The 21,391-nt window shown below is 41.0% G+C and overlaps 1 protein-coding gene across 1 annotated transcript in view; it reads right to left on the bottom strand.

Annotated features, from left to right (window-relative positions):
• MYO10 (myosin X) overlaps positions 1 to 21,391 on the bottom strand; it is a 163,518-nt gene that overhangs the window by 66,294 nt on the left and 75,833 nt on the right. The window contains exons 4-9 of the mRNA XM_086740352.1: positions 10,579 to 10,766; positions 3,827 to 3,961; positions 2,712 to 2,836; positions 1,802 to 1,815; positions 1,593 to 1,677; positions 850 to 953 (exon numbers count right to left, since the gene is read on the bottom strand). Of these exons, the coding sequence (XP_086596478.1) occupies positions 850 to 953; positions 1,593 to 1,677; positions 1,802 to 1,815; positions 2,712 to 2,836; positions 3,827 to 3,961; positions 10,579 to 10,766 (651 nt within the window). The remainder of the gene's footprint in view (positions 1 to 849; positions 954 to 1,592; positions 1,678 to 1,801; positions 1,816 to 2,711; positions 2,837 to 3,826; positions 3,962 to 10,578; positions 10,767 to 21,391) is intronic.

Below are 21,391 nucleotides of genomic sequence, written 5' to 3'. Positions count from 1 at the left end.
ATAGATAAGTCACCAACTTTTCCAACAGCACCTTCCACTGTACTAGAGGAGGGGTTTTTTACACTTAAAATAACTGCTGCATCCACTAGACATTAATTTGTCAATTTGGCAAAGAGATTAGTTTGGTGGAGGGTATAAACTCAAATATTTTGACTGATTTTTAAAATCTAACACATATCACCTTGGTCTTATTGTAGGCAATTAGCAATTATCCTAACAGCCTGTATAGGCTAATTGCTGTAGCTAATCCATGTGGATATAAGTTATGAAGCTGTTGAGAGAAAGATTCCATTAAGACCCAGGTTTTAATCTGCGTTTACATTTTCTTCAACTGTACTGTGTAAGTTACTCCATACAGCTGGATTTCCCAGCTGTAACTTAAAGAGCCACAGAAGCCCAGGTGCTTCGCTCCCTATGTGCTGCATGCTGCACTGCAGACTACATCCAGTAGATGCTACATGATCTCATAAGAGCTATAGGATGGAAAAAGTGGAAGCAGACATAGCTGTACTATAAAACAATGCAGGGAAGGGCAAAGTCATGCAAATGACTTACTATCTTCCCAACTGACATTCTTTTAATTCCAAAATGTAACCATTTCACTAAATTACAGCACACTTTGAAATGATAGAGTAAAAAAACAAATATTGGAGGGAAGGTAGATTACATGCTAAAAATGACAGTGAAGTGTTATGGGAAAATGCAAGTCCCTGTAAGGTCAGTGCCTCAATGAGAGAGCTGCATGTGCAGGTAAGCAAAAGAGGGCTTTGTCCCCTGCTCTGTCAATGGGACCCAGGCACCTGAACCTCCAGCATTTTTAAAGCATAAAGAACTGGGGAAACAACTCACAATGACTTCCTTGAAAGAATCTTTGTCACTGATTGTCTTATCTGCTATACATCCAGACTGATTCAGGTAGTGGTAGTTCTCGGGTACAGACAAATAAAAAGCATCTAAAGAGGATAGAAAAGACAAGTGAAAAAAAAAAATCCCAAAACAAAGGCACTCCACAAATTACTATCTCAGAGTTAAATAATCCACAGAAATTATGATGATGTACAAACCAAAATTTTATATTAAAATCAGATAGGGGTTTTTATTTTGCTGGGTTTTTTTTCTTTATTTAGCTGCACAATGGAGTTAACTTCACTTTTTAGCATGCAAAGACAGCAGGCCCAAAGGGAGATGCCGAGACAGCTTTAGGCAATTTTGCACATATACAAGGTGTCATTTCTTTTGTTCAGTGGATTTATTCTTTATGAGAGAGGATTAGAGGAACCAGAATTATTTCCTTTGTTGCTGTGGAGTTATTTAGTACCAACAAAAATATTCAGCTTGAACAGAATAAGGCATGTTTGTCCCCAAGTAATTTTCCCAGGACCACAACAGAAGGTGGGAGAAAATTTACCAGCAGCTCAGCTGCTTTATCAAGTTGAGCTCAAATTCACACTCACTGAATCCCAGCTGAATAAATAACCTATTTCTCTGCTTGGGTTAGTGGGTTTCTGAAGCTAAATTCTCCACTGCCGTCACCATGTCTGACTGTTACCAGAAAGCCACTGCAGTTGTGTGACTTGTGCTTTGCCACTCACCTTTCTCTCTCTCTTCTATCCCTGCCAGCAGAGCATAGAATATATGATAATTTCTCTCCCCGGGGTTTTGTCTTACTACACGATTCTGTCAAAGTAAAAAATAGTTTTCATTTAAGCAATCATTTTAATGATAATTTTTTTATCCACAATTTCAAACAAAATATTAACTCAAACAAAATTAACTGAGCAAAAAGCAAACATCAACTTACTTTTTCCAATAAATCTACAGCCAGGAAGAAAAACTTCAGTCAAGGAATAAAATAAAAAATGATCAATGCACAAACTATTTATAATGTTCCTTCTTTCATTTGAGACAACAGGAAGAGCATCATGCTCTTTTCTTATTACATGCCTACTGCCATAAACAAGATGAATAAAGCAGCAACAATGACAATATTGCAGCAGTTCTAATACCAATGTGTTCCTACACCTCATTCTCCTCCATCCTATAACAACTGGACTTGTCATGTTCTGGATTTTAAACAATATCTGCTTTTCTTTACTTTTTCTTCTCCCTAAAGCTTGGAAACAGCTTTAACGACAAAATTTTTCCCCACTGCAAAAGCTGCTTATGTTCAAAACACCAGGGTTGGATCCCCTTGGTATATTCCTCATCCTCACACCTCTGCTGCTCTGCTGGAGCTGGCTCATAGTTCAATTTTGCCACACACAGGAAAATCCAAGGATTTGACTGAACCAGGCTCACACTGCAGAAATTCAGCAGCTCTGCTCTTTCAAGTACTTTCCCAGAAAAGTAAGAAGCTTTTATTCAGATACAATAAATGAGGGAAATAGCTGACAACCCAAGAACTCAGGCTGTTTTAGCTCACTACACAGGAACATGCACATGAGCCACGCTAGCAGTAGCAGTACAAAATCCTGGTCCTCCAAGGATATATAAACTCCACTCCGCCAGGAATGTATGCATATGCACAAACACATGCAGAATTTGGTGTTACTGCTTCCCTTTTCCACCTACATCTGCCCAATTTAATTGTGTATGTTTCAGGATGAGGTGAAATGGCAGATAAGGGAGAGCCACTTCTCTCTCAGCCCTCCACAGAGGATGTACGTGGGGGGCTGCCTGCAAAGAGGGGTAAGATCACCAAACAAGGATACAATCTATAATTCTTCCTCCCTGAATGTTTCCTTTCTGACAGATGTTCAGCTGAATAAACTTCCCAAAGCGACTTGAGTTGTTGTTGTAAACAGTCTTCGCATTGCCAAAAGCTTCCATAATTGGGCTGTGAAAATACAGAAGAAGGGTAAGACTGTTAACGTGTGACCAGCATGCCAACAATTTTACATGGGACTGGTGAAAGGAACAGCACTCTGAAAAGCTCTCTTCTCACATCTTCCTCAGCCACAGCCTATCCTCAGAATTATCCACGATTTATTAACAACAGGCACCTCAATTTTCCATCAAAAGATGCAAGTATTCAAGCAATAGGAAGATTAATCAAGTACTAAACTACTCTGCAGTTTAATCTGTAACTGCTCAAAAGATGAAAGCCACTCTCATTGCACTACTCACATTCTAGAAACAAGAAAACTCAGCACATGCAAAATGCTAGACAGATGTAGGGAAAACAATCCTTGTCCTAAGGCAATTAAAAAAAAAATAATTACATCAAGACACAGAAGGTAAAACAGAGATGAAGCATGATAAATAAAACTAGTAACATCTCAAATTGTCTTTGTTTTGAAATAGTTTAGAACCATGTGTTATTTCATTTGAATACAGAGAGGGGTTTTTTTTTGCTTGTGTAGAGTGTGTCCAATTTATCTGATGTATTTTACTCATCTGTCTTATCAGTTCTCTTTATCCTCCCTTTCCTCAGCATGCTTTTACCACTTGTACACTTTATCCTCACCGTGCTGTATCTTGTTCTACCTTATCCTCAGGCGATACAAACCAAACCAATGGTTTCTCCCTCCCATCACCCATTTCCCTCACTCTGATTATCTGAATTCAGCCCCAAACAAAAATGAAAGTCACTACTAAAGCATTGTCCATTTCAAAACTCTTTTGCTTCAGTAAGACATATTACTGTGCTCACAACTCTCTAGAGCAGACAGGTAATTTTGTTTAATGGAAAATTTCCCCCTTTCCAGTATTCACTTTATCGTTCAGTAAATGCACTCACATCTTTAATCACATTGCAAACTCTTATTTCAAGGACAAGGCTTATGTCTTCTGGAAAAAAATACCTGTGTATTGAAAGATCTAGTACCTGCTCTCAAGAATAGCTTGCTCCACACAGGAGGTCTTCTCTCTGCAGGACAGCTCCAGCGAATGTTGGCTCATTGCAGACAAGAACTTGAGAATCAGCTTAGTGCTTTCCGTCTTACCAGCACCACTTTCACCACTGAAAGAAGAAGAGAAGAGAAGTGTCTGCACAGTTCCAGCTGCCAGGGGAAAAGCTCTCTGTCTAGTCAGGCCTCCAAACTCTACATTACTAGAGGTCAGAAAGACAGGTGTGATTAGAAATTACACTCAAACGATAGCAGAATACCCCTTTAAGCTTGCTGAATATGACACTCAACACAAAATGCAAGCTACTTTTAGATTTCCTACCACACCGTTCAGACAGCATTTCAAGGCACTGATTGCATAAGGATGCATACAACACCCATGAGGCAACGAAGAGCGCTCTGAATACAAACAAATGTCCAACAAGGAAAATCAAACTTAGAACAAAGGCATGGCAATGGTCAAGGAGAAAGTCCATAATATGAGTTAAATCAGGAAAGTCTGGGATTATGTTGCAGCAATCTAGCTGAGGAGGGAGCCCTGTTGTGAGAAGGAGGAGGAGGTTAGAGACAACAATGCATATTATAACACACAAAGGCTACTAGTATAATTAATACTGATATTCGTAGTGAGCTACATATTCTTCAAACAAACTTTTTACGTGCCCATCTAAACAACCAGAAATGTAAGACCTCTCATCTTCACCCACAGCAGAACAAAGCTATTTGGTAATGCTAAATTGACATGTTAAAAACAAACTGTTAATAAGCAATCTTGCTGATACAAATAGAAGGCAATATACTCAATTTCTCTTCAAAATCCACACTCCAAAAAAAGGGAAGGTATAAATTTCCCCAATATAAATTCCCTTCAATTATGTAGCCTTATAATTAAAAACACACCATGAGCCATTAAGAAACATAACTTGTGGTTAAAGTTTGTCTAGTTCATCTGAAGTCATAGCATTATATCCTAAGCTGCAGCCTAATTAAGCTGTGCCTAATTCTAGTTTACTTTCAACAAAAGGAGGTACATTTTTGTCTTATCCTACCCTTTGCAAGTATCAAGCAGCAGTTTTGTCATGGACTTTAACGGAGAACAACTGGGCATGCGGAGCAAGCTTAGTTTATTTGACAGTCTTTTGTTGCGCCATTGCTGAATGGTGATGCTGGTGATTTTAGGTTATGGCAAAATATAATGATGCTTTCTAGTAAAAAGCAAAGAAGAAAGCTACAGCTCAAGAAAGCAGCATGGCGTTTTCCTGCAAACGAATGCCAACAAAATAATCAGGAAAGAGCCATTCATAAAACATAATGAGACACAGAGTTTTGTAGCTGAGATTTAAGTGTTTTCCAAGAAGAATCAGAGAGTCTTTAAAATGTTTCATAAAACTTCATATAAGACATGCTACCCACTGATACGTTCCAACAAGTATGATTCATTCATCACACTTATACCATCACAAACAAATTCTGTAGTATTTTTAATTTAGTTTTACCCTCGACATCTGGCCTTTTCCGTATCTGCTCCCTTTCTCTTTGCAGGCCCTCGCTCACTGATGCTCCTTTGCCAACAAAGTAAATATTTAATATTCCCCATATTTCATACTCGCTCCTGGTACAAAACATTTCTACTACTAGGTTTGCTTCACAAACCCTTGCGTTATCCTTGGCTAATGCAAAAAATCATTCAAGTGATACATACTTCTTCCTGCCTAAATTCTCACCCTCTGAGCAGCGTGTAGCTCAACAGCATGCATATAGGTGCCAAGGAAAACATCAGCTCTTTCACTGACACCATCCTTCCTCTGCCCGATGCTCTGGAGCACCGTAGTCCTATGGAAGATGAAAGTTACCCCACCATAATCGAGAGCAATTCTACAACTCACATATTCAAAGCTGATAGAGAAATAGCTCCTGTGCCTATCTCTGGTACAGCTGGTATTACACACAATTATATGCTCTTGATTTTTTCTTAGAACAAGAGAGGCTCAGAAGTGGGTCACATCAAAGATCTACCTGCCCAGTGTCCTATCTCGGACAGTCACCAAATGGAGATACCCAGACAAGATGTTATACTTCCCTTCCATGTTCTTCCAGCTTCCAGTTATTTGCTGTTCAGAGGGTTCCTGATCTAAACTTGGTTTCTGTGTCCTGTAACCCTCAAGAGATTTATCTTCCATGCATTTCTAGCCATACTTCCTTAAAAAGCATATGAACATGTCTCGTTGTTTCCCATTAGCTTCATTTGATGCCCGCTAGTTCTTGCAGTGGAAGGAGAAACCAACAACTCATCACAGCACTTCCTCTCTCTGCTGTGCATGACTTCATGGGTAGCCCCCCCAATTCAAGTTGCTCGTCTCTGTCACCATTCCCATGTACAGAGCCATGCTATACTTTCGATCGCTCCTTTTTGTTCTTCTGTGAACCACCTCCAGTTCCACAAATTCTCCTGGATATCAAGCAAGGGGGAAAAAGGCTCATGCAAAATACTCAAGAGATGAGCAAAGGATGGATTTACCCAATGTTCTCCATATGTTTACTAGTAACCAGTCTATCATATACGGTTTTAAAATTACTACTGAGCACCGAGCAGATGGGTTTCCAGAGGCCTCTGGTGTGACAGTAAGATCTCACCCCTGCATGGTGCTGCTCAGCTCAGGACCAATAATTTTATGTGCATCAAGTTGGCTCTCCATTTTTCCTTTACAAAATGCTTTATGAAATACAGTTACTATTAATGAGATGAAAATCAAGAACAAGCATGCTAAACTTTAAAGTTGTTTATTCAATCCTACAGTAGATACACTAACAGTAGGTTAAGTGGGATCAATCTTTCAGACTCCTTAGAAAGCCTATGCCTACAAGAAGTTGCCAAGGTCAGTTAAAAGGGTGACTTTTTTTTTCAGTGCACAATCTTTCTAGCAACCTGTCCATCCCATGAGTTTAAGTGCCCAGCTTGTTCACATCACTACATTCAGTATTTCGCAATATATTAAGCGTGACAGCAATCCACAAGGCCTCTGCTTAGGAGATCTTTAGACTTTCTCCATGATTTGTTCTAGATAGGGCATCTAGCTAAGGGCACAGCAGCCTGGACTCCAGACTGCCACAGTGGAAAAAGGGGTCACCAAGAGAGACTCCTCGTTCTGAAGGACATGACGCGAGTGAGGTGGTACCAACACTACTCTAAATCACTTCTTAGTTCTGACTGCTGGCTTTAAAACCCCCAAGACAGATATACACAGACAAAACAGGCCCCTTCATGTTAATTTTGGTGTGTCCATCTCATAAGAACGTCTTCCCATCACAAGTCTGGGTTTCATCTAAAGAGCTCTTTGGCTCACACTGATTTTCAAGCTGAACAACAACAACAAAAATGTCAGGCCATCAAACGATAACGGAGAGAACCTACTGGTGTCAGACTGTGATTTCCCACTGGCAGCACTGACTTCAATGTCATTCAGGGTGACTGCTTCTGCTCCTTAGACTGCTTTACATTCCTTTTTGAGTGCTTTAAAGTGGATCAACTGCTATTGTACCTGAGAGAAGAGCATGTGTTTGCTTCTGCACAGACTAGACCCCCTTAAATAGAGCAGCACAAAAAAAAAAAAAAAACCCAAGTCCCTAAAGATATTTTCCTGTGCTTACAATAAAGGGGTGGAGGTTTGAACTCGGTCCCAACTTGTGAACACCAGCTAATCCTGGGGGAACTCAGTCCCTTCTCTACATCAGGACAAGCTGTTTGGCTGCTCCTTGAATAAGAGGGACTCCCCTCATGCTCCGGCTGAGGATCTCAGCTGAAAAATCTTTTTTTTTTTTTTCACATGTTTGTTGTAGTATCAGATTTAATGTGGTGGGCTTTTTTTTTTCCTCCTGTTTTAAATTAAACTGGACTTCATGGCAAGGTTCAGATCAACATAGAACTGAGCATTTGTTGGTGTAGATGTTAGTTCAGTAGCCAGATAAACAATTTTTAGCCTGGGAGAGTGAAAATGCTATTTCAAAACTGTGTAAATATTCTAATGCACAGGTTGTGCACAGCTTCTTCAATGTGCCATTTTGTTGGCCTTTCTGGCTGCTAACTCATTTTTATGCAGCATAAATAAGCGTGTGTAACACAGATGGATAAATAAGCAGCTTCAGACAAGTCCATTTAATATCATCTCGTCTGTATTTCCCTCCTTTTCACCTCTGGTCTGAGTCGTTATTCTGGAAAAACGGTCTCGCGTTTATATCACAGTTTGAGTCACTGCTGATGACAGCTTTAAATTCAGATCCTTGCCTTAACTCTCTCATCTTACCCCACCCGGCCAAATATCCCCAGCATTTCAAAACAACGGAAGCTTTTTCACCGTTTTTTGAGAACCCAAGGCCTTAAGAAAGCGGCTCCGGTTCGGAGCGGCGCTGCCTCAGGCGGGCCAGCAGGGGGCAGGCCAGGCCCAGGGCACCGCAGCGGCGCGCTCAGCGCCGCCCCGGGCCGCTGCGGGGTGGAAGGGGGGGGGGGGGGGGGTGGAGGGTTGGGGCGGGGGGGTGGAGGGTTGGGGGGGGCGCTACCGACATCCGCCTGCCCAAAGCTGGCAGCAGTGAGACCGCGTACGGGAACGGGGACCCGGCGGGAACCATTCACCCGTTTTAACTGGATGTAACTCTTCGCTCTCTACAGCTACCTGAAAGGAGGTTGTAGGGAGGCGGGTGTTGGTCTCTTCTCCCAAGTAACTTGTGATAGGACATGAGGAAATGGCCTCCGGCCAGGGGAGGTTTAGACTGGATATTAGGAAATATTTCTTCACTGAAAAAGCGGTCAGGCACTGGAACAGGCTGCCCAGGGATGTGGTGGAGTCACCATCCCTGGAGGTGTTCAAAGAACATGTAGACGTGGCACTCCAGGACATGGTTTAGTGGACATGGCGGTGTTAGGTTGATAGTTGGACTTGATGATCTTGGAGGTCTTTTCCAACCTTAACGATCCCATGATTCTATTCTATGATCCTTTATTATGTTTTTGTAATGCAAAAAAAAAAAAAAAATCATCTCTTGCATTAAATACAAAACCAGAATACTTGCCTGAATTCAGACACTGCCGAGCTCCACTTGACCATTTTTTCTTCAAATGCCAGTAATAAACAAGACAGCCTGACAGCGACTTGTTGCAACATCGAAATTCTAAGCCAGTAAAAGATGCAGGAATGCCCACGATGTGAAGATGACAAGCACACCCCTGATGCCCCAATCTAAGTATATGATCACAGGGACTTTACTAAACCTCATGAGGGCCACCGAAAATCTTCAGTAATTTTTAAAAAATCCAAGTCTTTCACAGATACAGCAGATAACACTGTTTTAGGAAAGTAGATTTGACTCTTTATTTTTTTAATTTTAATTGCATGCTCCCTCAGTTTCTGTAGAAACAAGATATCCTTATAAGGTCGTAATGCAGCACTTCTCTGAAATCCTGCACTTATACAAACCACAGTAAACAATTTTAAAAGGGACTGCTAATGCAAAACTTTTCCATATTATGGCTTAACTGTACCAAGGTATATAGTTTACAGAGCAGAACTGCTGGAGACTCCTCTGGATCATCAGAGACTTCTGCTTATGTCCTTTTTAGGACACAACCTGTTTTTCTCTTGGCAGCTTGTTGGGAACTGGAAGGAAAGGTAAAATACTCGGGTCACTACGGAATGGCAAAAATACCAATGGCCACCTGCTAGGCACCAGAAATTATTTCAGCCCTGAAAATTCAGGTACATGGACTGTTCACCTGGCATTAAAACATGAATCATGACCACAGGCTAGCTATTTTCGCATGACAATGACCTCTGGGCATTTCATTTCATTTTTTCATTTCATTTTTTCAGAGTGTCATCAGGACTCAGCTTCATGTGTATGGTACTATATATTAAATAATAGAAAGGAGAAATACAGTTGAAGAAAGCTGAAGCTTTCTGCCAGAGCCCAACGGCTGATGCCACACTGCCATCGCCACAGAGCTGCTCCTCTTGATCCCGCGGGCAAGGCTTCAGTTTTCCTGCGTGCGTATGAGCCAACGCAGCTGAGCTGGCAGGCGGGGAAAAGGGAAAAGAGCTGGCTGCATTTTCAGCTCTTCTGGAGCAAGAAGGAAGAGGGAGCTGAAAGCAGCAAAAAACTATTGAAACACCAACTGCTCTCAACGTACATTTGGCAGCAATGAGATCCTGAATACTAGTGGCACAGTGGATCAAATGGGAAGCTATTAAATCACCATTAAATTACAGCACAATGAGATTAAGCAAGGAAGATCAATGAGGCAGAATTAAGTGGCTGAAATGTGGAGGTTTCTCCTCTTTCGTTATTCTTATTTACTGCATTTCTCAGGATAGGTGGGTTATCTTTACTTTTCCTCTCGATACAGAGTTCGAGTCTAGTGGTGACAAACTACTGAGCTGCACAGGGATGTTCAAACCAGTGGTGAAAGCACTTAGGGCAACATTAGATGGTTGAGTAGCAAAAAATGCACAAAAACACAATAGATTTTTTTCACTAAATGAAATTGTAAGGTGTGGAAGAAGAATTAACATTTTGTCAGAGGTCCACAGAACGAGATAGAGCGAGTCCAGAACTCTCTCCCAAAACTCTGACAATGTAAAAGCCTGCTTTCTTTTGGAGTTCTCCTCTCCATGTGGCCCAAACCTAAATCACCTTGGAAGGCTCACCAGCAGGGATAATCAAAGCAGTAGCAGCCATTTACCTGATGAGGATACTCTGGTTGTCATGGCGCTTCCAAAGGCAGCGGTAGCACTCATTCGCCACAGCGAAGATGTGAGGTGCGATCTCTCCCATGTGGTGCTTGCTGTATCGCTCCACGGCAGCGCAGTCGTACAGTCCCGGGATGCTCTTGTAAGGGTTCACCGAGGCCACGATTGAACCAATGTAGGTCTGCAAGCACATAGATGCCACAGAGTTGTTATTACGCATGGGGTGGAACAGATTAACACTCTTCCCAAAAGAGAATGAAAGACAATAAACATACATTTGCAAAAGCCTAGCAATCCTTTGGAGAAAGATGGCTAGTATTTTTCCCTGCTTTCTTCCTTTCAACAAAAGCAACTGAAGGGTGAAATTTGTTTTCACCTCCATCATGTTTTCGTGCTTACCCCACCTACAGCACAGATTTTCTCAGCTGTACGAGAAATCCCTGCCTTAATACTGTTTACAGCTGCACAGTAATGCCTACGAGCACTAGTCTACAGCTGCTTTTTACGCGTCCTTAAAGACTTGCTGAACTTACTGAAAACCTGACTGTATCCCAGGTATCGGTGCAAAAGTCCGTATTTCCTTGTAGAGTAGCCAAGTCTTTCTCTGCTACTCATTTTTAAAACAGAGGTACGAGACATTGTGGTAGACACTAGCACCATCATAAGGTAGCAGGCCCTAAGGAAAGCTTGTGAACTGGCAGATGGTCCCAAAACATTGTGTTTCTGCAACTTAATTTATTACTAGTTTGATGCACAACGACAGCTGACAAGGCATTCGTTTCTATCCCATTGCAATTAGAGAGCATATCAGTTAAAAACCACCCAGGTAGCAGATTGGGCCCATTCCCATTGCCTTAACTCATTAGGCTATGGTAGCGTGATCATTTGCAACAGTCTATTTGCAATGCTGTTCATTTTCTCAAGTCACCCCCTATCCACTTCAATATAATTTTCAAATAAAATCAAATTAAGTGAGGTGGGAGATAACACTAACCATGTTATCTCCAGAATTTCCAGTACATTTCTGGGGCATGTGAAATTAATTGATTTATCGTACGGTGTGTGCAGTGCTACTGCTGTGATACTAATTTAATTTTTTTAAGCATCCTTTCTGCAGTTACAGGCAGGAGGCTGACACCTAGCTTCAACAGCCCTGCTGTGGGCTTGCAAAGAGCTGGACTGCGAAGCCTCCTGACCTGTAACACGGTCCCCATGTGCAGAGAGATGCTCCACCAGCAGCCAACCCTCTTGTTGCTGACAGGAACCAGCTGTGAAGCTGGCAGCAGGGCCAGAGCTCTCTTCACCTCCACAGCACCCTGCTCAGAAAGAGTCAGATGGGGCGAGCACCACCCTGCACACCACAGAAACGCAGCCCCATGGCGGGGGCATTCACCAAGACCATACGTTCCCACACATTCTCCCTTCCTCTCTGTCAGTCTCTTCCGCAGCATTTACATTCCACACCTACCTGCCTCCCTCCTCTTCTCCTTAATTAACAAGTAATTATCGCCGCGTACCGGCTCTGCTTTCCCACTGTTTCCCTGCTGTTACACTCCCTGTTATCCACCTGTTCGTCCTCTGTCAGGCCCAACACAAGTAGCAGCTTTCAGCTCTATCTAGCTCAGGGGACTTACAGCAGTGTCCTTGAAATTATGACAATTTTATCAGCTGTGAGGGGAATATTCCTCCTCACTGTAACTCAAGTAACTTTAAGAGAGCTGTGAACTTTCAGTCGGTGTGTTTTATAAAAAACCCCATGCTGGGCAACAGTTCAGGAGGTTTCATCTAGAGGAAAGATACCATTTCAACACAAGATCGTATCACAGGGCCACTACAGCACTGAGACAATGGCTTGATTTCCTGGGATCATCCCCTCTTGGGTTCTTAAATAATTAATAAGGAAGCCTCTGAGAACAAAATTCCTCAGTCTGATACATATTTCAGCACAGATTGCATGGGCAAAATTTTAAGATAATTTTTTTTCCTAATTACATGAATACAGGCAAGCACGACCAATAAAACAGACTGCTACAGATCTTCCTCTTCACTTTATTAAAGACTAACTAAAGTCTTACTAAAATGTAAGAAGAGAAACGTGAGGCACGCCATCAGAACAGATGCCATGGCAAAGAAGCAACTAAAACCCCCATGAAACAGGACACCATCTAACTTTATAACTGTAAGCATCCACTCCGTAGCTTCTGCGCGATCCTGAACCTGACAGAACATCACCACCACACTCCCTGATTTTCCTGTGACAAAGCACTGGCAAAACGGCACCATCACAGGCTACAGTGCAACTTTTCTTGCTTCTCCTATTTCAAACGGCAAATCCCGTAAGAGGCGACAGCAGCCCACTTCTGCAGACTCGCTTAACATGAGGCAGTCTTTCACGTGGCTTAAGCATAACTTTTAAAAAATGACATAAACACTTCCAGAAAATTAGTCATTACTGCGAATAAGAAAAGTTTTTTATTAAACAAAGTCAGCTGGTTTTATTGCCTCGTAATTCATGTAAAGGTATCATAGAGAAAAAGGTAGTGTAGTATGGTGATTACAGAAACCTGGTGAATAGCAGAAACGGTACTGGCAAAAACAATTCCTAAATCACCTCATGGAGTAACGCTTAGGACATGTGACTATTTTTAAAATTCCTTCTCTCTTTCTTTTCTTTCAGTAAGAACATGAAGAACCACAACCTCTACTGAAATAGCTCAGATTTTGTGGTTTCAGTCTTCTCCTGCTTTAAGTACATATTACCTCTTCGCAGAACAAGTTAAATGCATGCACAGATTGCCACCAAATTATAATGATACAAGACAGAACAAACTCAGGCCCTCAAAAACCAACTTCCTCATCCCAAGGCAAGATCACAAAAAAAGCTATATTCCTCACTGACACAGTGGATCAGATTTATCATCTACCAAGCATCGCGATCCAACCCAGGAGCAGCCACGACTAGGTACCTGCAAGGACTAACTAAGAGTTAGCTGGCCCGAAGGAAAGTTCCGCCTTACCTCCAGGTAGTTCAGCAAGGTATTGATGAGCTGAAGTGGCACCGTTATTAAAAGCTATTCCCATGTTTTAAAAAGTTCCCACTAAAAGACAGATCTTTCCAAAGTCTTGGTAAACTTCCCCTGGGATACTCAATAGCCACAAGATCTACTGCAAGAATAATTTCCTACATCACTTCCAGGCTTACTACTTTTCCCATCCAGTAACTATCCCACGCTCTTACCCATAGCAGTGTTTTATAAACAGTGGATCCTTCTCCGGCCAGCCTCTGCCCTGGCACCTCTAAGAGCCACGAAGTCAGGGATTTGAGGTGCAGTGTGACCTGCACCCACACGCAGAAGAGCACCACTGCACCACCTCCCAGTTCACAGGGCTCTGCTTTCCCTCCCCTTGGGGACTCTGAGCCCTCGCCCAAGGCAGCCCCTTTCGTGGAGGAGAGACTTTCCAGTTTTGCAAGCGCAAGCACCTTAACAGCAAGTTAAACCGGTGTAAAGACACACAAAAAATGCAGGGCTGTTCAGCGGAAGGGTATTGTCTCCTGAACGCTATTTCTGCACCAGGCATCATCATCTGGCAAATTAAAGCAGTCTACAGCCAGAAGTAGGATCTCTAAATTACTTATTATGCTAACATCACATGGCAGCCATTTGGTTGAAATTTCATGAAAGGTATTTCCACATAAGAATGTCACTTCCACTTTGCTTAAAAGAGAGTGAATTAAATTTTCTCTTTGTTCTTCGCAGTTTCTAATTTGATTCTCACAGTCAATAATTACTTATTTTAATGAAAGCACTCCAAAGCCGTTATGAATAGGAAAAACACTCATACATCTGCCACAGCACTAGCAAGCAGACAGGATTTCTGAAGATTTCAAGTTGAAATAGTTTGAGGGGTATTTCAGAGAAATACTGTGTAGAGCTCCTATCACAAGCTTGACTTCTTAAATACACGGCGATGAACAGGACAGTTAACTTTTCTCTGTTACATGACCAACTTAACTCTTCAGATAGAACAAACTCTTACATTATGTTGTTACAGACTAAACCAGCCACAACTTATTATCAGACCACTGCTAATATATTTACTTAAACCCAAGAACAAACAAAAGTTGAGTTATTCAGCCTGAATCCCAATGCAGTGCTTTGATTATCATATTAAAATATTTGGCTCCTTTTTCCACTTCCAAATTTTTACTGAAATTTTACATTGATAATGCATCTCGCAAAACACTTTCAGTCACAAACCACAGATGCTCCTGCTCCCCCTTTTAGCACAAAAAGAGGAAATAAGATTGTTTGCTAATCCTCTAAGAGAAGTTTCAAAATTAGAAGTTCAAGCCCTGTCTTCTCAGCTAGACATACAGTAAGGTGATGGCATTGCAAGAGTCAAAATGAAAGACGTACTTGAGAAAGGAAGAGATTTTTCATCAGTTCTCCCAATGCTTTTTTTTTGTTTCACTTGTTGCCTTCTGGTAGCAATCAGCTTTGAACCTATGTCTTGAAATCACCCCGGAATTCTTCAAACACTCAGAAACGCTTAGTTCTTTAACAAGGCTCAAGAGCTCACAAAGATTTCTGATACCCACAGAAATACTCTAGAAAAACTTGCCATGGTCAGAGGGTCAGAGTAGCCCTGTCTAATATTAGAGGTTTGCTTTTTTCTGCTTTTAATTTTGTTTGTTTGTTTGTTTTTTGTTTTTTTTTTTTTTTTAAGAAAGACAAAATCAGTTTGCTTTAGTTTGATCCTAAACAATTGTAAATGATGTAAAAAGCTTTACTGGTTAAAATATACTTTTTCAAGTTAGCTTAAAATTACAAGAAATAAGTTTTCAATAGATGAACTAAATACAGTGTGAAATGTCTTTCTTTCCCATGTAGAAAAGGCTTTTAGACTGAAAGAGGAAAAAAAAAAAAGTAGAGTAAGAAATTTCCCCTTCATATTTTTTTTCCAGGTCCTCTACACAGAAAAAGCAACAAAAAAGGAAACTGCCCTAATGCAAGATCACTTCATTAATCCTGTAAATTAAATATACTAAATATATCAGGACCACCTTGCTCTCCATCTTTTTTCCTCTTCGCAGATGCTTTTTTTGGGTATATCCTTTCAGGTTTGCTCCATATCCATGAACCATCCACCTTCCACTTATTCTCTTTTATGCAATGACTTCTGCATCTCCACAATAACTTTTCAATTTCTGAGGATTCGGTACGATTTCTGTGTTTTACCCAATCTTGCTCTTCCCATCTAAGGTCCCATCAATTTTATCCCACACTGGTTTTCTCATGACCTCCTTTCATGCTCTACATCAAGCATCAAGGTACCTCACTGTACTCACATCACAAATATTCCATTCCTTCTTCTTTCTTAAATAAATAAATAAATAAATAGGGGACAAAAGGGGTGGGGGGAAGAAAAGGACTTCTTTCAGGCTTTGCGGATCATGCTACAGGGAGGATGGGAGAGAAGGTAGGAGCATCCTGGAGGACTCTGTTAAAGGGCATTATGTGCTACTCCTGAACGAAGTCTTTGATCAACAATCACAAAAGAAACTAAAACTGCTTGCACTATTAAAACAGGGACAAGGAGACTGCATTCCTCAATTTCTATCACTGTGTTTCCTCAATGACACCAAAAAATCAATATATTCTTCGCAACCTGGTACTAGAAATGTTGGAACTGATCAAATACAGAATTAAGGGATTGTTTTTTTTTTTTTTTACAGATACATATATTAACATTGAGAAACAGCACTTTGTCCAACTCTCTTAAGAGCACTTCAAAGACTTTCTGCTTTGGGACAAGAAAAATCTATCTCATTACAGAAACATATGTTTACAGATGCCTCAAAAATTATGTTTCTGGGTTGGTTTTGAGCAACCCCTGACTTGCCTGGAGTCACTAAAGGAACTGATTCTGTGTGTGAAAAGTAAGGGTGTTTTTTAAAAAAGAGGTGTTTGCATCAACCTGACAATTGATTCAACAAATTTTATTTTCTGGGCTTACCCTTATTATACGGGAAACTTCAAATAAAACTTCAGTGCAACTGGTTGACTAGAAAGCTACTTATATGTCACTTTTAGACAATGTATATGAAAATATTTTTATCACTGTTGGACACAACTTGCACGTCTCTTATACCTTTATATCATCATGGCTACAGTAACGTTCCCAAATTACAATATCAGTGCTTTCACAGAACGTGCAGAGGCAGACATCTGAAAAACCACTAAACAGTTGTCAAACTTTGTTATGTGTTCAACACCAAATTTCAAGGTGTCAGGATGCAAAACCTGGGAACAGAAAAGTTTGCCCCACGCTGCAGATACATCCTCCATCATTCCCAGTTCTCTCAGGCAAAGGGATTGCTGGTAATCACGACTGAGTTTATTCTAAGGCAAAGATAACTAAGTCAAACACCACATACGCGTAAGGAGAAAGATGGCTGGGCCACATTTTGGCATGCTTTTTAGGGGAGGCAGCAGAAGAGGCGAGGGTATGCTATAAACAGGATGATAATTAATGCCCTTGTTCTTGGTAGGACCTTGATTTACCCGCTCTGTGGTAAGTATACCCCATCTTTCAGCAAGATAGAATCCAGTTGCCTCTCTAAATTATAAACTAAAATGTCTGAAGCCAAGCTCCTTTCTTAAAAACCATAATCAAAGTGAAGCACTAAACTACAAGTTTAGATGTTTTCAACCAATCAAGCCGTTTCTAAGATGGAAATGTCATACTCTATAATCATCCTTACATGCTTGGGCTTCTGCAGCCCTCACCATGTCTGGTGACTCATGGTGGGTTTCCAACTGCCCAAATTCACATCAGCTTTGCTTTTCTTTATCTGTGTGTTCCTTGTCAATGCACACAACATTATGACCCCTATTTTGTCCTTTTGTTCCTCTCAAGGTCAGCTGTAGAACTGATTGCAAACTGAGCTGTTTGTAGACACACCAGCCACACTACAAATACAAGAGTTCACATCCATAGGAGTGGACCTTTAGAAGGGAAGAACCAAAACACAACAAACAATGTCACTAAGAAGATCAAGTACCATCAGGCAGCTACCTACATCCAAGATTCACCTGCTAAATGTTCTCCTTGTCGTTGTTTTTGAAAAGTGTCTTCGCTGGCGTGTTCATACTGCTCAGCTGCACTTTCCCATGTGCTTCAGCCCATGATATAAGATGCAGCAGCCTCTTCTACCAACTACTTCCCTGGTGGCCTTCTCCCCTCCTGTGCTGAGCACAGATCAGATCCAGGGCATAACAGACCAAGGCATTTTCAAAGCCAGGCTTTATGTTTGTTTTCACTGGCAGAGTTCGCAACAGTATTTTGGAATAATTTGGGATTATTTTTTTTTTTAACACATGATTTCTGATAATCAGAGGCAACTGTTGGGTAACAGCATACCCTATCAGATGCACCCTTGTCTGTTATGTTGACCCTTCAACCCAACTAATGTGACCTTAAGCTTCCCTTGGTACAAGAGTATTAAGCAACACTGTCCTGTTCCCAAGCTCCTCCAAGGGCAAAGGCTGTGCTACCTCTTCATGAAAAAAGCGGTACTTTGCAACCCAGCTACCTAACTTCTAAACTAAGTGAATCCTTCCACTCCCCACAGCTTCAACCTTGCACTTTCGTAGTGCCCTTGCTTTAGGCAGCTAACTGAAGCTGCCTAGATCCGTCTGTTTCTTAAGGGTTAAAAATTGGGTTTTGATCACTTTAGCTGCCAACGTAAATACCCAAAAGAGTGCACAGAGGCAGGCACATCTTTCAGCTTAACTTCACAGAAGGCTTAGAGATGGTGAGGAACCTGCACAAAACTAAGAGCTCTCTATAGGTTAAGAGATACACTCAGAGCTTAATCTTATCTTATTTTCCCATTAGTTTTCTCCTACTGAACAGACTGTGGCATGCGGATGGAGATACTCAAGGAAACTCTATAAGTGTTATCCAGAATCTGCACAAAAACATCCATCTGGGAAATACGAAACCAATATAAAGAAAAGCCGATAAAGGAGCATTGTTATAGCCACAGGTGAAAACCAAAACAACAGACAATAATACTGATGTCAGATAGACTTCTTTCCTTACTTAAGAACTTCACAGGTTTCTGGCAGTTTTTCTCCTGTATAAAAAGGACTGAGCCTCCTTGGTTTTATTGCATTTTTTTTGCTGGCTAATACAATACAATCTCTACCATGTGGCAGTCCTATCTACTGGCTGCCAGGATAATGATCTTTTGTGCATAGACAGTTTATACAAACAGTTATGGAAGAGTACCGCTCTTCAACATTGCCAAGTGGAGAGAGGAGGTGACCTCCTGAACAAAAAAGCAATCAATCAGAATGAGACATTGATTTTTGTCATTTTCATGGGCTGCAATACAGCATGCGAATGTAGGTTTGCACATCAGACTGTGGCAATCTGTGTGCACAAGTGCACGGCTTAACTCTAACCAGGCGATCTCCAGCTCAAATCAGAAAAGGCCCCACAGAGAGCGGAGACCCCGTGGCTCCTCACTTCATTTCAAATGGCCTGTGGCCACGTACTAGTTCTTCTTCCGGCTCTGTTATTGCACAGTGCTCAAATGAGTCTTTCAAAGCTGTCTGAAGGTCTAATTCACCCTCCAGCAAGGAGAAGAAAAAAATGGCCTTCTTCCTTCCTATAGATTTATCTTGGGAAGATGAAATGAAAAGAAAATGAAAACAAAAATGCTGGTAGCTGATAGACCAAAAAGCAAGTGTCTCTAGAACACTGGAGAAGTATTTTTAATATAAAGCTCTGGAGATTTGTTTCATTCTGCCTGAGAGTATTTTACGTACCGGTACCCATATTTTCATAACTTCCATGGTCCTTTAACGTTTTAAGACCTCTTCTACAGAAAGGGCTTTTTTTTAGGAGGAGAGCAGGGAGAGCAGGAAATACACTTTAACAGAGCATGAAAACAGAAATCAAAAGCCAGAATAACTGAAATCTAAGTCTGTGCCAGGTAGTACGTTGTATGGCACTAAACTGCTGCCAAATAGCCATGGTTCTAGAAATCAGCACTAGGATGGCAGACAGTATTAGCAGTCAAAACTCTGCTAAATGGAACTTTTGGACTCCATTTGTTTTTAACAGGAAAGACTGACAGGCATCAAAAGGAAATAGCTGAAACTGCTTGCAAAAAAATGGACTACATCTTTTTAAATAAAAGTAACAGCCTGGCTATGAATCAATAGTCCATTTACTCAGGTAGACAATAGCTATAAAAGTAATTTAATTCATTCTCAACTTAAATGGGTTGTCTGTGGCCTTTCTAGTATTAAACTGCTGGAATATGTGAATAAGGCAGTTGGAGAGTGTAGCACAAGCAGTAAATTTTGTGCAGCTCACTTTACAGTCAAAGCCTCAGTCATGTAAAGAAAACACGTGCTGGTGACAGACAAGTGGCTTAAGTTTCAGAGTCTAAATTCCTGCCCTCCTTTCAATGCCTTTGTGGGATTGCGAGCAACAGACCTTACAGAAAGGAGCCAAAGCTTACCTGCAAGCGAGGCAAAGGTGCACGCAGAAGCGTGCAGCACCATTTGCAAAAGCTCTGACTGAACAGCACTAAGCTGCTGGTGGCAGTTATGCAAACGACTGAAAAATTTTCCTTTTGATTCTGCACGTTGGTCTGCTTTCTGTTCTCAGCTCACAGAGTTAGCAGTGACATTCAGTAAAGGCATGGCAAAAATAACACAAAAATAAGTCTTCAAATCTGAGAAGACATTAGCAATATAAACCATCACCAATGACAAAACTAGCACAAGATGATAGATGTCTACTTTGCAGTTTTCAATATGAAGTTATCATTAGGTAGGGCTTAGGTGTCACTCAAAATTCATGGAAGTCAACAAGAATTGACCCTGTTGACCCTGTATGTATTATTTATTCTCCTACCAGCCAACCAAATGAGAAGAAAAATACAGGTACAGAGGAGACAGAAAGAGCAAGCTTTGGATGTTTTAGTAAAATTTTGACCTCCTCTGCCTCCCCATCTCACTGAAACAGCCTGCTGATGAGCGAGGGTAAGATCCCTACTGTAGCACATACACATAGCAGGTTACCAACAAGTACCTGATGTGCTGCAAATCGTAATATAAATCTATATCTTTGTGTAGGCATTGCACACATGTAGCCATTGCATACCTTACAAAATGTTTGTGTAGCCACTGCATACGTGATGGTGTACTCAATTACACAGACCTTTCTGAGCAACTCCCTTTTTAATGATATCATGTTGATCACAACACCTCAGGCCAAAATATTTGCTAAGATCTGAATATATATACCTTTAAAATCCCCAATATTTTCAGTTGTCAGGTCAAAGTTCAGGCAAACATTCTTTACTGTTGTTGTTATTATTAGCAGTCCCACAAGTTCTGTAGTATGGAGAAATTCAGAAGCACAGTTGGTTAACCAACCAATGGCATTTGTTTACTTCTCACATCATTACACTTATGTTCTTCCTCTAATATGTATTTTAAAAAAAAGAAAAACAAATTAAAAATAATTATAATTGGCCTTTGGCAAACAATTGTTCATCTCTATAACTGACCATCCTTTAGAGACAGCAATCACCAGAAATAAATTCCACTAGATTTCCAATTAAAAGCCTGCTGTGTTTATATAGATCTTTGTCTGCTGCTTTCTAGTAACAGATGTGAAATGGAAGCTGTAATTAACGCTTGGAGACAGGAACTCACTTCAAACTACATTTTGAAAACATTATCTGATGTGTGCAAGCATAACATGCTAATTACGGAG

The sequence above is a fragment of the Chlamydotis macqueenii genome, chromosome 2, assembly GCF_036417535.1.
Source record: "Chlamydotis macqueenii isolate bChlMac1 chromosome 2, bChlMac1.mat, whole genome shotgun sequence".
In the NCBI taxonomy this organism is placed as follows: Eukaryota; Metazoa; Chordata; class Aves; order Otidiformes; family Otididae; genus Chlamydotis; species Chlamydotis macqueenii.
The sequence above is the reverse complement of the archived record's forward strand: the minus strand, read 5'-3'. Positions and strand labels throughout refer to the sequence as shown.